This window comes from Brassica rapa, chromosome A03 (genome assembly GCF_000309985.2).
Source record: "Brassica rapa cultivar Chiifu-401-42 chromosome A03, CAAS_Brap_v3.01, whole genome shotgun sequence".
Taxonomy (NCBI): Eukaryota; Viridiplantae; Streptophyta; class Magnoliopsida; order Brassicales; family Brassicaceae; genus Brassica; species Brassica rapa.
In genome coordinates this window covers 30,391,329-30,406,110 of record NC_024797.2, presented here as the reverse complement: position 1 = coordinate 30,406,110, position 14,782 = coordinate 30,391,329, and the positions used below count along the sequence as shown (strand labels likewise).

The 14,782-nt window shown below is 35.4% G+C and overlaps 1 protein-coding gene across 3 annotated transcripts; it reads left to right on the top strand.

The window, feature by feature from the left end:
- Positions 1–2,104: 2,104 nt before the first annotated feature.
- On the top strand, positions 2,105–14,608 carry LOC103862224 (myosin-15). Of its 3 annotated transcripts, none has more exons than XM_009139922.3 (38): positions 2,105–2,506; positions 2,600–2,746; positions 3,561–3,706; positions 3,802–3,958; positions 4,103–4,161; positions 4,719–4,875; positions 4,974–5,123; positions 5,213–5,349; positions 5,441–5,587; positions 5,677–5,778; positions 5,977–6,034; positions 6,119–6,220; positions 6,843–6,880; positions 6,967–7,093; positions 7,178–7,351; positions 7,457–7,588; positions 8,051–8,160; positions 8,402–8,462; positions 8,558–8,735; positions 8,953–9,158; positions 9,332–9,451; positions 9,539–9,637; positions 9,716–9,937; positions 10,601–10,740; positions 10,832–10,931; positions 11,103–11,153; positions 11,236–11,325; positions 11,431–11,601; positions 11,707–11,838; positions 12,001–12,177; positions 12,636–12,773; positions 12,971–13,041; positions 13,136–13,235; positions 13,311–13,367; positions 13,467–13,523; positions 13,632–13,712; positions 13,800–13,885; positions 14,181–14,608. In XM_009139922.3, exons 1-38 carry the CDS (start codon positions 2,381–2,383, stop codon positions 14,329–14,331), a joined length of 4,557 nt encoding a protein of 1,518 aa, XP_009138170.2. In that variant the 5' UTR covers positions 2,105–2,380; the 3' UTR covers positions 14,332–14,608. The 3 variants fall into 3 exon arrangements, with proteins under 3 accessions (XP_009138170.2, XP_009138169.2, XP_033143591.1); XM_009139921.3 differs by having other exon boundaries at positions 11,091–11,153; XM_033287700.1 differs by lacking the exon at positions 2,105–2,506 and having other exon boundaries at positions 3,561–3,704; positions 3,934–3,958; positions 11,091–11,153.
- Positions 14,609–14,782: the final 174 nt, after the last annotated feature.

The following is a 14,782-nucleotide window of genomic DNA, read 5'->3' as shown; positions in this document are numbered from 1 at the left end:
CCCGGCGGCTAAGAGACCGGGGTTAATCTATTCTATTAAAACAGCAGTGTGACCTATTGATAAATGTTATGTCCAACCATTTATTTTTTTTATTTAAAGAACTTATATATATATTAATTTTTTTTGCTCAACTGAATCGAAAGACAATTGGATAACCGTAACTACTTTTACTAATCTAAATACTCCATTTCGTGACATTCAATTTAGTGTAATCCCACAATACACGGGATCCACTTCTTTCCACTACACATTGTTTGACATTTTCAGATATTAATAATTGTTTTTTTCATTTTGTTTATACCAAATGCAAAGCATTGGGTAAATAACAGTTACAGTAAATTGCATATTGGAGTCTATAACAAACACATTAATTATTTGATTGAGAAAGTAGTACGGGTATATAATCTATTAAACCCTCCATCACAATAATTTATAAACTTCTATAAGAATTAGATTTTTTTGAAAATATCTTAATTTTCTATGACAACAATATTTTAAATTTCAATATCTTATATTTGAGTTATTATATATATTTTCAAGACGTCTATAACAAACACATTAATTTAAAATATTAATAATTTATAAAAAAATATTTTTGACTAATACAAAACAATTTAAAAACTTGGTTTTAATTTTAGTTTGTTATAAATAAATTAAAAAAAATATGAGACACACCAAAAAATGAATTATTCTATTTTGATTGTTATACAATTATTTTTATATAAAATATAAATTGATTATAAGATATTGAAAACATAAATAAAAATTTTATATGAATATACGTTATTTCATAAAATAAAAATTTTACAAATCAACTCAGTATATATTAAAATGAAATTTTAAAAGTTAACTAATATTAAATTAATTAGTGGTGGAATGGGTTATTAATAACATTTAATTTTTAGAGAAATTGGCAAAAATATCAATTTTCATGTTTAAAAAAAACATTTATGAAAAAGTTTGAATTTGAAAAAGTATAATTCGAAATTATATATATATATATATATATATTTAAATAATTATCTATAAGAGTCTTTCGCTACTTAATGAAGAAGATATTTTTGAAAATATCCTTTTAAAGGTGGTAAAAATGAATAATAGTACCTTGAAAATGGTAAACATGAATATTTTCCTAATTTTTATGACCAAAGGTTTTATAGGTTATTTCAGTAAACATGCAAACTATTTATCAAGTATGAAAATGAGCAGACATGACATATTAACACATTTCTATTAAAAAAACTAAACCAATACAAGAGCGTTAAAAAATAAATTAAAAATTTACTATTTTAAACCATTAAAACAAAACGAAAACTAAAATAAGACGAGTATCTATATACAAATTAAGCGCAAAGCATGTAAAAATTTAAAAATAATTATGTAGAAAAATGATTATGTACTTCACTTAACACCAATATGATTACAAAAGAACACAAATATAAAAATTACATATTTCAAAAAAATTATTTATAGATCTTTTTTAGCTCGTGGGCTTTTTTGAAAAAAATACATTATTGGTTGGGCTTTCGAAGTTACTATATATCAATACTATTAAAATAGGAACATGACCTATTGATATATATGTGGTCCAACTATTTTAATACAATTATTAAAATTTATTATTAATCATTTAAGATAAATATTATACAAAGAAAAATGTATATATGACTAAAAATGACCGACTGACTTATAAAAATTAAATTTTAACAAAAATGTAAAACGAAAAATATACCCGCCTTTTAAAGGGCGAGTCAAAATCTAGTCATCCTCTTAAGTAGGGGTTATTGGTTGTTGTATTTTTATGGATTTGAAAATTTGAACTAAATCTAGTGTTATTGGTTCTATAATTTTTAAATCTGTATTAAAATCATGTGTTATTGGTTTAATGATTCATAAATTCTATATCAAATCAAGTGTTATTCAATCGCACGGATTTACTAATATATTTGATTTTATAATGGATTTGAATGGATTTGCTTGGATTTTTTTGTTAAAAATACAAAGACTCAAATCCGAGGGAAAACCTCCGGATTTGTATATTTTACTTGGATTTATAAATATTATATGGATTTCTAAATCAATCAAAATATATAAACCAATAACATAATGCGATCGGCGAGGGCGGGAAATTTTTGTTTTACTTTTTACGGTTGCAGAACCAAAAAGAGCAGTAATTACCGTATCTCTTTACCTACCTACCTAGCTCTCCTTAGGGTTTCAAGAGATTTACTTTGAAATTTGAAAAATTATCTGGCGCAACCTAACGCGCCCTCTTTCTCTTCATCTCCTCTCTCTCTATCTCTATGCCTCTTGCGTTGCCCAATCTAATCTTCTAGGCTTTTCTCTTTGAGAAGTTCAATTCAGTTGAGATTGTCTTCCAATGGAATCGAATCTGCGGAGGGGCGACAAGGTTTGGGTGGAGGATAAGGATTCAGCTTGGGCTGCCGGTGAAGTGCTCGATTCTCCGGGAAACAAGGTCCACGTCGAAACTTCCACCGGAAAACAGGTTTGATTGATTAGCCGGAAAACTTCTGCTTCGTCTCTCTCCTCTTTTCTTCACCTTACCTGTTGCCGCCGCTTCGTTATTTGGGGGTTTTAGGTTTTCGTCTGCTCGGAGAAGGTGTTTCGTAGGGATCCCGACGAGGAGGATCGTAATGGAGTGGATGATATGACTAAGCTGACGTACTTGCACGAGGCTGGTGTGCTTTACAATCTACAGAGGAGATACGCTCTCAATGATATCTACGTGAGTCTAATTGTAGTTTGAGTTTTAGTATTATACTGCCTTGGAGTACTTTACTGAGTGGGATTACATTTCATATACTAGCGTTATCAGTATGCTTTTTGAGTTTCTTGGGTATCCATTTGTGGTCTATGACATGTTACTGTGGGTGTGGTGAAGACTTGAAATTTAGCTGTGAAGTATGCATTTAGCTCTGTTATCTCTTTGGGAAGTCTTAGGTATCTGTAAAATGTAGCTGAGGTCTGTGTCTTTGAGTTTCACTACTTGAATGATACATGTAACTGAGCACTGATTTGAGAAAACGTTTTGAACAGCTTAGGATATCACCTTACTGTTTCCGTATTTATGCTTTACCAATCAAATGCCTCGTTTGGTACTGCGAAATTATACTTTAGGGAAAAATGTTCCGTTGCTTATTTTTAATTTTAGGCTGTGTCTATGTAATGGGTTTCTCTTGATTCCGGCTTATAGAGGTGGCATGTTATATAGTTTAACTGAAAAGATTGCTCATGAATTGAATTAACTGTGTTAGTGCATATATCATTACAGGCATTATAGAGATAGACCTTCGTTTCCTTATTTAGTTGGCGAAAAGCAATTATGTTCCATATGGTTTTGCACTCAGCTAGATTCCTTTGATGTAAATGCTGGCTTGCCCTTTGACCATTTTGGTCGCACCTTGCTTGGTGTTTCATATATTTATTTCCCTATTGAGATATGCTACTACTTGTTTGGAACTATTTGTTGTAATAACTCCAGTCTATTCTTGTTCCTGACTGCTGTATCTTCTTACAACTACCCTCTACTGTTTTTGTAGACATACACTGGAAGCATTCTGATCGCTGTTAATCCGTTTAAAAAGCTTCCACATCTCTATAATGGGTACATGATGGAGCAGTACAAGGGAGCACCATTCGGTGAGCTCAGTCCTCATGTTTTTGCTGTTTCTGAAGTTGCATACAGGTGGTCCACCCTTTTTACCTACTCATGCTGATATTTTTACTTGTTACTCTCTGTCACGTTAATAAATTAACCGCATATATGCTTTCATAATTCAGAGCGATGATTGACGACAGGCGAAGTCAGTCTATACTCGTTAGCGGTGAAAGTGGAGCTGGAAAAACTGAGACAACTAAACTAATCATGCAGTATCTTACATATGTTGGGGGACGTGCTGCTGAAGATAATAGAAGTGTTGAGCAGCAAGTCCTTGAAGTAAGATTTTGCTCAACAATTTGTAGCTTTTATCTTTTTGCTCAAAGATGTCACTTTCCCTCCTCTGGTATCTATTTGCAAATAAATTTTAGGCGATCATATCTTTCTTTGTTTGCGACTGCTATAATATATTTTTTTCTGCAGTCAAATCCTCTCTTGGAAGCATTTGGGAATGCGAAAACAGTTAGAAACGATAATTCCAGGTGTGTTATGGAATTTTGTTTTCTTTTTGTTTGTTTTTCGGTAAGGACTGGGGGTGTTTCTCTAATTGCTCTTATATCATTTGTCAACAGTTTTTTTCATGACGCTATCATCATAAATGGTTAGAAACCAGCATCTTCTTGTACTGAAATTGTAAATTTAAGTGGGTTTTAAACCTTTTTTTGAAGTATGTTCGTAGCTCTACTTCGGATAGATGGGCTATCGATAAGTTATTCCATTAAGACTTTACAACCCCTTGTAGTTGTACCAATGTGAATGCATTTTGGGTTTATTTGGTCTATTATACTACTCCTTGCACGTGAAATATGGTAACAATCTTACTGCTAGCGGGAGGAACTAGGTTTTCTTTTCTTGTTCATTTCGCATGTATAGAACATTAGTCACTAATGTTTATAATTTTGGAATCTTATTTTGTAAACATTGAATGCATATGGCATTTTAGCTGCAGTTATTCGTGTGTGTTGCCCTAGCTTTTTTTAGTTACATTTAGTTTGACGGGTTTACTGACCAAACTACTGAATTTTGGTGGTTTATCCAGCCGTTTTGGCAAGTTTGTGGAAATCCAATTTGACGCAAATGGTAGAATATCTGGTGCTGCAATCAGAACCTATCTTCTGGAGAGATCACGTGTAGTCCGGATAACAGACCCTGAGAGGAACTATCACTGTTTCTACCAGCTTTGCGCTTCTGGGAGTGTAATTATTTTCCTGCTTTTTATACGTCTCATAGGATATTGGTTTCGGTTCTCTTGTTATTGAGCTTACCTGTACAGATCTTTTCTTGTTTGGTATAGGACGCTAAAAAATACAAACTAAGCAATCCACATCAATTTCATTATCTCAATCAAAGCAAAACCTATGACCTGGAGGGAGTAAGCAACGCAGAAGAGTATAAGAATACAAGGAGGGGCATGGATATTGTGGGCATAAGTCACGATGAGCAGGTGTTCTGACTTCTAACTGGATTTAATATATATATTTCTCTTTTATCAGTTTTTGATAGTCCGTGCTTACTGCCCCAATAATTTATCAGGAATCGATATTCCGCACGCTTGCTGCCATTCTGCATCTTGGAAATGTTGAGTTTTCATCGGGAAAAGAGCATGATTCTTCTGTAGTAAAGGATCAGGAATCTAGAAATCATCTGCAGATGGCTGCTGATCTTTTCAGGTACATGGAATACTCTGATTAGTACCAGTTTTTTTTTCCGGTGTACAAAGAGATAGCTTGTTTAATTGTTATATTCTGCAAAATTAATCAGGTGTGATGCAAATCTTTTACTGGCTTCTCTCTGCACACGTTCAATTCTGACCCGTGAAGGTACCATAATCAAAGCACTTGACTGTAATGCTGCTGTTACTAGCCGGGATGCACTAGCGAAGACTGTTTACGCCCGTCTGTTTGACTGGTTTGCTTTATATGCTTCATCCCTTTATTGAGTGGATATTTGTTAATGCATTACACTTGTGTTTGAACTTTTTAATTTACGCTTGTCAGGTTGGTTGATAAGATTAATAGGTCTGTTGGGCAAGATCCAAACTCCCATTTTCAAATAGGAGTCCTGGACATTTATGGCTTTGAATGCTTTAAGAGTAACAGGTTAGTGTTGATCTGTTAAACTAATTAAATCATTGTTTATATCTTTTCCCAGCCCTATTCATTGAGTCTTTATTGGTGCACCATGTTTAGAACTATGTAAACTATATCTGGGCTTGTTGTCTTTCTGATGGCTTGATATACTTTTTTCGCCCAATCCATATCTAAAAATGAAAACTAATACATGTTTGCACGTTGCAGTTTTGAACAATTTTGCATCAATTTTGCAAATGAAAAGCTTCAGCTGCATTTCAATGAGGTAAATACAGTTATCATTCTCAAAGGTTTAGCCAGATTTTAGGGACATTCCTTCCTCTCCTTATGATCCCTGCTCTCTTTTCAGCATGTATTTAAGATGGAGCAGGATGAGTACAGAAAAGAAGAGATTAATTGGAGTTTTATTGAGTTTATTGACAATCAGGATGTTGTGGACCTTATAGAGAAGGTACATGTCTCCATGTCAGTTAGATTTATATTTAAGACTCTGTTCTAGTTTCTTGCCCCTTTAACCTTTTGTGATCTCTGAAACTTGCAACAGCCTATGTTGTATCAAAACTTAAGTAATTTTTTTCCGTCATATTCAGTGAGGGTGTTAGTCGTGATTTTGATTATAGTACATTGTTTTAAGTTCTCATGTCTTTTTATTTATTTATTATTATTTTACTCAGATTGTCGAGGAATAGAATTCAACACTTTCTAGTTTCTAAACAGGGTAATCTTTTAAATCGTGCCAATTCTAAAGAGTTAGTGGGGTTTGATGAGATTAACTTTAGTGTAGCCAATTCATTCAGAAACGTCTGTTTACTATGATGCCACTGTTACTCCCATCATACAGCTGCAAGAATAGGAGAACTTACTTAGAAGACATTTCCTTCATCCGTTGATAGTTTTATTGCATGCTGGTATGGTGCATCTTAATAATAGAGTTTCTTGTTAACGTTTATGTTGTAGTTGCCAGCCTCAAGAATTGTGTTCCTTTTTTTTGTTTTGTGAAAATCAAGCAGACATGACAGCAAAACTAATCTATCTTCCTCTGACTCTAATATTGATATTTTTGCTACCTGCAGAAACCTATTGGGGTAATTGCACTCTTGGATGAAGCTTGGTACAATATTCCCGTCTCACCTTGTGTCTTCACAATACGTATGCTCTTTTTGTGCACTGGCTTATCTTTGTTTACTTTTTATGCAGCATGTTTCCTAGATCAACACATGAGTCATTTTCAATGAAGCTGTTCCAGAACTGTAAATCTCATCCAAGATTGGAGAAGACAAAATTTTCAGAGACGGACTTTACTCTCTCTCATTATGCTGGCAAGGCAAGTCTTGCTCTAGGACTAAGCTTAATGTTTTTTTTTGTTTCCTTCAAATCCCAATGAATTTCTCCCATTCCATTTCTGCAGGTTACGTACCAGACTGAAACCTTTCTGGATAAAAATCGTGATTATACTATAGTGGAGCACTGCAATCTGTTATCTTCCTCACGATGCCCCTTTGTTGCTGGACTTTTTGCCTCCGCGCCAGAGGAGTCTGCCAGGTCTTCTTACAAATTTTCTTCTGTGTCTTCCAGATTTAAGGTCAGGAAACTATCCAGTTATTTCTCTTTGCAAGATACTCTGTTATGAATATTAAGAACAGGTCGTGAACCCAGTCATTGATTTGATCATTAACTTTGATTCTAGCAACAACTTCAAGCCCTCATGGAAACTCTCAGCAAAACGGAGCCTCACTATGTTCGTTGTGTGAAGCCAAACACACTCAACAGACCTCAAAAGTTTGAGAATCTTAGTGTTTTACATCAACTTCGTTGTGGGGTTAGTATATTTTGTGATCTTAGTTCTTTTTTATAGTTAGTTTGGTGTCTCGGTCGTTCTTTTCTGACGTAAAGGAAGTGTGTCAAGCTTTTTTCGCGTTATTATATCGTTTCTTGTCATAATATGCATATGTTTTCCCGTGCCATGATAGGCTAGAAACTTCATATTTATGCTCTTTCTAGTCTTGATCATCTATAACATTATTGAGTTCAAAAGGATCAGAATGCATTTTGTATATATGATGATCGTTTTGCATATTTTTATGTAATTCACATGTTGCAGTACATGTTATATTAGAGTTGCTTTCTAAAATACATGATTGGGTCGTTCTCATTGACCAATAGAAGTGATCTAGCTTAGTCTCAGCGGATTGTACTAATGCTTACATGTTCGTGTTTTTTCGTCCTTTTCCATTGTTTGTATTTTAACTTTGATAACGTCTTGTATTTCACAATTTCTTAGGGAGTACTGGAAGCTGTTCGGATTAGTCTTGCAGGGTATCCCACACGAAGGTATTATTCAGACTTTGTGGATCGGTTTGGTCTGTTAGCCCCAGAACTCATGGATGAGAGGTACGCATATTGGATGGATGATTTTAAGTTTATCGTCGGAGTGTTGATTATCTTATAGTTTTCCTTGCAACTGTGTGAACCTGTGTAGAAGTTATTTGACATGTTTCTGTGACCGCTTGATTGCGGAAAAAATAGATAAAACTCAAGCATTATTTGTAGCTTTCGGCCAGATAGAGTCTATATCCTGCAATGAACTTATTGCCAAGCAAGAGTAATTTGTTAATATAGACATTATTTGTAGCAATGATGAGCAGGCGCTTACCGAGAAAATCTTGCGGAAGTTAGGTCTGGGGAATTATCAGGTATGCTTCTTGGTGGGCTAAAAACAAAGGATTTTCTCTAATGCATGGCACCCTGTTAGATATTGATTTGTTGATATTTGTATCATCTTTCACAGTTAGGAAGGACAAAAGTGTTCCTTAGAGCTGGTCAAATTGGCATTTTGGACTCTAGGCGGACTGAAGTTCTTGATGCTTCTGCAAGACTCATTCAGCGAAGACTAAGAACATTTGTTACGCATCAAAACTTCATCGCTGCCCGGGCTTGTGCAATTTCTATCCAAGCATACTGTAGAGGTGCCTTTCTCATTCACTATTATTCTTCTTATTCTCTTGCATTCGAAATTTTTGTGGCCACTGTGAAATCTTCAGATATGTGACACCTACTCTCTGAAAATTATTTATTAATTTCTTTTGTTAAACATGTTCACATGCATCTTTCGTGAAAATTGTGGGTAATAGTATTTCTTTCATTTCTAAGCCTAATAAAATAATGATAATATCTGTTGGCAAGGGTGCCTGTCCCGAAATGCCTATGTCGCCAGAAGGAATGAAGCGGCAGCAGTATTGGTACAAAAGCATGCGCGCAGGTGGCTGTCAAGATGTGCATATGTGAAACTTGTATCGGCTGCATCAGTAATACAGTCTTGCATCCGTGCTGACTCAGCTCGTTTAAAGTTTGCTCATCAGAAAGAGCACAGAGCTGCTTCTCTGATTCAGGTACCTAGGATCTCCAAGTTCATATGATGCATTATGTGTTACACTCTTTGTCCTATTAGTTGTTATACAGGGTAATTTGTATTCTTTAGTTTCCTGATGTGTGTAACCTCATTCATCATTTTAGTCTCTAATGCATTTCTGTCGTTTAATTTTGTTTATTTTAAATATCTTAGGCTCGTTGGAGAGTGCATAAGTTTCACACAGCATTCAGGCACCGCCAATCTTCTATTATTGCTATACAATGTTGTTGGCGGCAGAAGCTTGCGAAGAGAGAGTCTAGAAAACTTAAACGGGTATGTTCTAGTCATGGTTTAGAGCAGGATTGTATCAATTCGCTACCTATCACTCAAAGGATGAATATGCAAATCGATATTGCGCAGGCTGCTAATGAAGCAGGTGCTTTGCGATTAGCAAAAACTAAACTTGAGAAGCGATTAGAAGATCTTGAATGGCGGTTGCAGCTTGAGAAACGATTGCGAGTATGTTGCCAGTTTTGTCATCTATATAGTACTGATCCCCTGAAACAGAGTAAATAACTATAAGTGCTTTAAATACAGACCAGTGGTGAGGAGGCCAAGTCAGGTGAAATATCCAAGCTTCAGAAAACATTGGAATCCTTCAGCCTCAAACTAGATGCAGCTAGGCTGGCTACCATTAATGAGTGCAATAAGAATGCAGTACTTCAAAAGCAACTAGACATATCCATGAAGGAGAAAGCTGCTGTTGAAAGAGAACTTAATGGAATGGTTGAACTGGAAAAAGATAACACTTCTTTGAAGGTAATTTTCCTCTTTTTTTTATAATGACTGCATGTTAAGAGCTTGTTATGTCATGGTCGTGAACTGGGGACACCTTTTTAAGGGATCCGTTCTCCATCGTTGGTTTTTCTGTAAGTTAAATTTTACTTAGGCTTTCTCTTTGGCTGATAAGCAAAGACTTTAAAATCTGTAGAAATTTGCAACACCTGATATTTGAATGTTGTCTCTTGTAAGTTGATGCCTCGTACATTTTGGTTTGTTAGTGATGTGTTAAAAGGTACTCAGCTTTTTTTGGTCATAAAGAGTATTTGAATCTCTTCCGTTGGGTCAACCACAATGATGATTTAGTTAGCCTGCTGGATGGTCATGTTTTTAAAATCTTCTATAATCTGCAGTCTGTGCTTAAAGAGTGGTGGCTGCGATTTGAAGTATTTACATTTTTCTGGCTATAGACAAGTTGGTTATGGACTATATATATTGCATTTGTGAAAACGTAGTAAGATTTCTGAGAAATGGTCTCAAAAGTGAGTAAATCTTTGGTTACTATGCCTTGTTTTTTTCTTTGTTCGCTGCTCCTTCTATTTGTAGGGTATCTTCTTAATAATGCTTTAACCCTTTGCGTAGAGACCCAAATTCTGTCGTCTTGGTTGTTCATCAGTTCTTCCTAACGCTTTTTAATCACAGAATTCGATGAATTCCTTGGAAAAGAAGAATCTGTCTCTGGAGAAGGAGCTTCTCAGTGCTAAAACGGATTGCAATAATACACTACAGAAGTTGAAGGAAGCTGATAATAGATGTTCTGAACTCCAGACAAGTGTTCAAAGGTACGTAGTTGCAGGTCTTTTTCTCAAGTCAACCTTAGGTTTGTGTCTAACAGGTATCCTTATTTTTCTTCTTTTGAGTGTTTTTATTCAGCCTCGAGGAGAAACTCTCTCACCTGGAGAACGAGAACCATGTCTTGAGGCAGAAGACTTTAAGGATATCCCCAGAGAGAATAGGACGGATGCTTGGTGAAGTATGTGATCTTTTACTATTCTCTGCGGTTATATATATGCATGTACGAAAGTATACACTCTGTTGCTGGATATCTTAATCTTTTGAACCATGCATTTTTAACTAATTGTCATCCTGTTCTCTTTGGTCTTTACTTCTTACCAACTGCTCATTATTACAGTCTCCTCAACAGAAACACTCTAGTGATGTTGTACCAGCTCAGATTGACAGGACATCTGTTTTCGTAAGTAAATACTTATTTTCTTCATTTCTAGATTGTAAATGCTTGAAAATGAGTACCCTAATTATGTCATTGATATATACAGGAGACACCCACACCTTCAAAACGCATCATGCCATTTTCACGTAGCCTGTCAGAGTCACGTCGACCCAAATTCACTGCAGAAAGAAACGTGGTACAGATCAACTGCCATTTTTACTGTGAATGAAGAAACTGGTTTTCCTGACCTGATTGTATCACATAGTGGGTTTTGACATAAGTTACTACTTTAATCTTGCAGGATATCCACGAATTGCTCTCCAGATGTATCAAGGAAAATTTGGGATTCAATGATGATAAGCCTTTGGCTGCTTGTGTAATATACACATGTCTTCTGCACTGGCACGCCTTTGAATCTGAGAGCACAGCCGTATTTAACATCATTATCGAGGGAATTAATGAAGCCCTTAAGGTGATTCCTGTTGGAGGGATCCTGTAACAACTTTCTTCCACATTAGAAAAATGATAGGAACTCTTTCATGTTATTATTTACTTCTATTGTTTATGTTTATTTCAGGTTGGAGATGAAAACAGTGTATTACCATATTGGCTTTCAAACACTTCAGCACTTCTATGCCTCTTGCAGAGAAATCTACGGACAAATAGTTTTCTAAATGCTAGTGTTCAGCGTTCTGGGAGGGCGGCATCTGTGAGTTCAATTGATATCTCCACTTGAGAGTAGTTTGCAAGTTTGATTTTATATGGAATTGAAATTGCTAAATCTAAACTCTCACCGTCTATTGTTTATTGAGTGAGATTCAGAAGTTGCGTGTTAACTTGTTTCACTGATGTTCTGTTTCTTGCTTACCAGGGAGTAAAGTCTCCTTTTAAAGTTAATGGACCTGACGATGGCGTTCCGCATATAGAAGCAAGATATCCAGCAATATTGTTTAAACAGCATCTGACAGCATGCATGGAGAAGATTTATGGTCTAATTCGTGATAATTTGAAGAAAGAGTTAGCACCGCTTCTTGGATTATGCATTCAGGTAAGAGTCCGAAATAGGTAGATATTCAGCATCTTTGATAGTGTTTTTCTAAATTATTGATTGGATACCATGATGCTTAGTTTTTTTAACATGCATCAAAATACACATTTACTGGGAATTTATTCGCCATTTGGTCTTTCTCGTATATTCATCGTTGTAGTTGTTGTGGTTTTGGCATAGAACTTGATATACATAATATCAAGTTGAGAGCCTTTTATCAAAAAGACAAAAACTAAACAAAATCAGGTTGTATACATCATTTTTTTGTTTTTCTTATGTGACAAGATCTGATTTGATCGTACCTTATATTCCTAAAATTGCAACTTGATGATGCTAGCGTTATTATTTATGTATTCTACTAGCTGTGGTAGAGATTTCATCTCTTTTGTTACAAAATACAGAAAAGTTTGGTGGAAATATGTTATAACTGTTTAAGTGTTTATCTGATGATTCTCAAGGCACCCAAGGCTTTACGAGGAACTGCTGGAAAATCCTCTAGATCACCAAGCGATGTGCCGCAGCGATCACCAAGTAGTCAATGGGAAAATATACTTAAATTCCTGGATTCTCTTATGTCCCGCCTACGAGAAAACCATGTATGCACATCCCATGGATTCATTTATAATGTCTGCTTCTACCCCCTTTATTGTCGTAGACATAGTAATTACTTTGGGATTTTCCTGTTTCTCCACCTTTGAGGATTAGGAATTAGAATGTTCATGTAGCATGATTTCTCGTGTTTTAGGAATATCTACATTGTTCTTTTTTCTAAACTTGACTCTTTTATTGGTAGGTACCCTCGTTCTTCATACGCAAGCTTGTGACTCAGGTTTTCTCATTTATCAATCTCTCACTTTTCAACAGGTAGATGTGATCTTAATTTCAGTTCTTTGCTTTATTGCTTAAGGGTAAATTAAATTTGTTTTCTGCATATATACAATCCAAATTTCTTTTTCAGTCTCCTCCTTCGACGTGAATGTTGCACATTTTCAAATGGGGAATATGTGAAATCTGGGATTACAGAATTGGAGAAGTGGATATCCGGTGTCAAGGAGGAGGTAAACCATGTTTTATAGTTAGTTGCTTCATAGATGGATGGATGCCATCCGTGATCTAAAATTTTGTGAATACAGTTTTCAGGAACATCTTGGCACGAGTTAAGTTTCATTAGACAAGCTGTTGGATTCTTGGTAAAACTCATCTTCTCTGATAAATAGTCATGTTTCTTTTTGTAGTGGAACTTGTATTCTATTGGCTTATATTTTTTATAACTCTGTATTTTGTCCTAGGTTATACACCAGAAAAGAAGAAAATCGCTGGATGAAATCAGTCAGGATCTATGCCCGGTACGTCTAACTTTTTCTATGGCTTCCGTTTTTTTCTTTCCTTATGATTCCTGGCCGTAAGCACTTTTGAAATCTCACTAAAACTCGGCGGTTTTTATTCTGTTGTAGGCATTGACAATAAGGCAAATATATCGAATAAGTACGCTGTACTGGGATGATAAATATGGAACTCAAAGTGTCTCAAGCGAGGTGAGTTAATGTGTAAAACTCTTAGTTGTGGGCGTTTAATTATGTTGAATGTCAATTGAAACACCTTAACACATCTTTGTGTGGTAGGTGGTTTCTCAAATGAGGGTACTTGTTGACAAGGATAGCAGCCAAAAACTAACATCGAATTCATTCTTGCTGGATGATGATATGAGGTATTATTCTCTTCCGTTTTTTTTACTAAGTTGGTTCTCAAGTTTACGTAAGCTGAATAAAATGGAAATATGGTAGTATATCTCTAGCTCGGCCAGGCGTTAAAAGTTGTGGTTAGGCATGTTAAGTTCTGAGAATCCTCGTAGATTGAAATAAGCTTTAGCTTTTCGAGGGTGTGGTTTGGGAGAGTTGAGGGTTGAGAGTCTCTCATCAATCAAGTATCTCTCACATAACTTAGAGGTAACTTAAGTTGTCTACATCATACAGATTAATGTATAATTTTGTGTGTATGTGCAGCATTCCTTTCTCGGCAGAAGATATAGATAAGGCTATTCCAGTTTTAGACCCATCAGAGATAGAACCACCAAAGTTTGTATCAGAATATACTTGTGCACAGTCCCTTGTGAAGAAACCCTCCGCAACTTCAGTCTCGAAGCAGATCCTTTGATGCATATGAGCTTTGATTAGGCATCAGCGTAAGGTAGAAAATTTCAGTTGGCATTGCAAATTTCTCTGTTTGTTGAGAAATGAACAATGGAAGCTTTTGACTTTTGGTAACTGTAGACTACATGTTTGTAGGCGAAATATCTGTAGTTGTAAAACTGTCAGTTTCTCTTTTTCTTTTAGGGGGGGGGGGGGGCTGTAAATGGTAGAACATCTTTGTGAATATTAAGTTATCAATTCTCATAATTCGTTGAAGTTCTCAATATTATCATTCTTCATTATACATTTGAGTTTTCCTTACTAGAGTTGCTTCTTTTAGAACTTTATTGTTACGAACTTACGAGAGGTGATTGCCAACAACTATGTTGAATATGATGATACTTTTGTTAACGAAGACAAAGTGGTCGAATACTTTTGAGAGTGATTTGTTGCTTTGGGGCTTTTGGCTGTTTGGC

Coding starts and splice junctions, on each gene's coding strand:
- LOC103862224 (XM_009139921.3), top strand. CDS start 2,381: ATGGAATCGAATCTGCGGAGGGGCGACAAGGTTTGGGTGGAGGATAAG. Junction 7,352..7,456: donor CTGTGTCTTCCAGATTTAAG/GTCAGGAAACTA, acceptor CTTTGATTCTAG/CAACAACTTCAAGCCCTCAT. Junction 13,236..13,310: donor TATCCGGTGTCAAGGAGGAG/GTAAACCATGTT, acceptor TTGTGAATACAG/TTTTCAGGAACATCTTGGCA.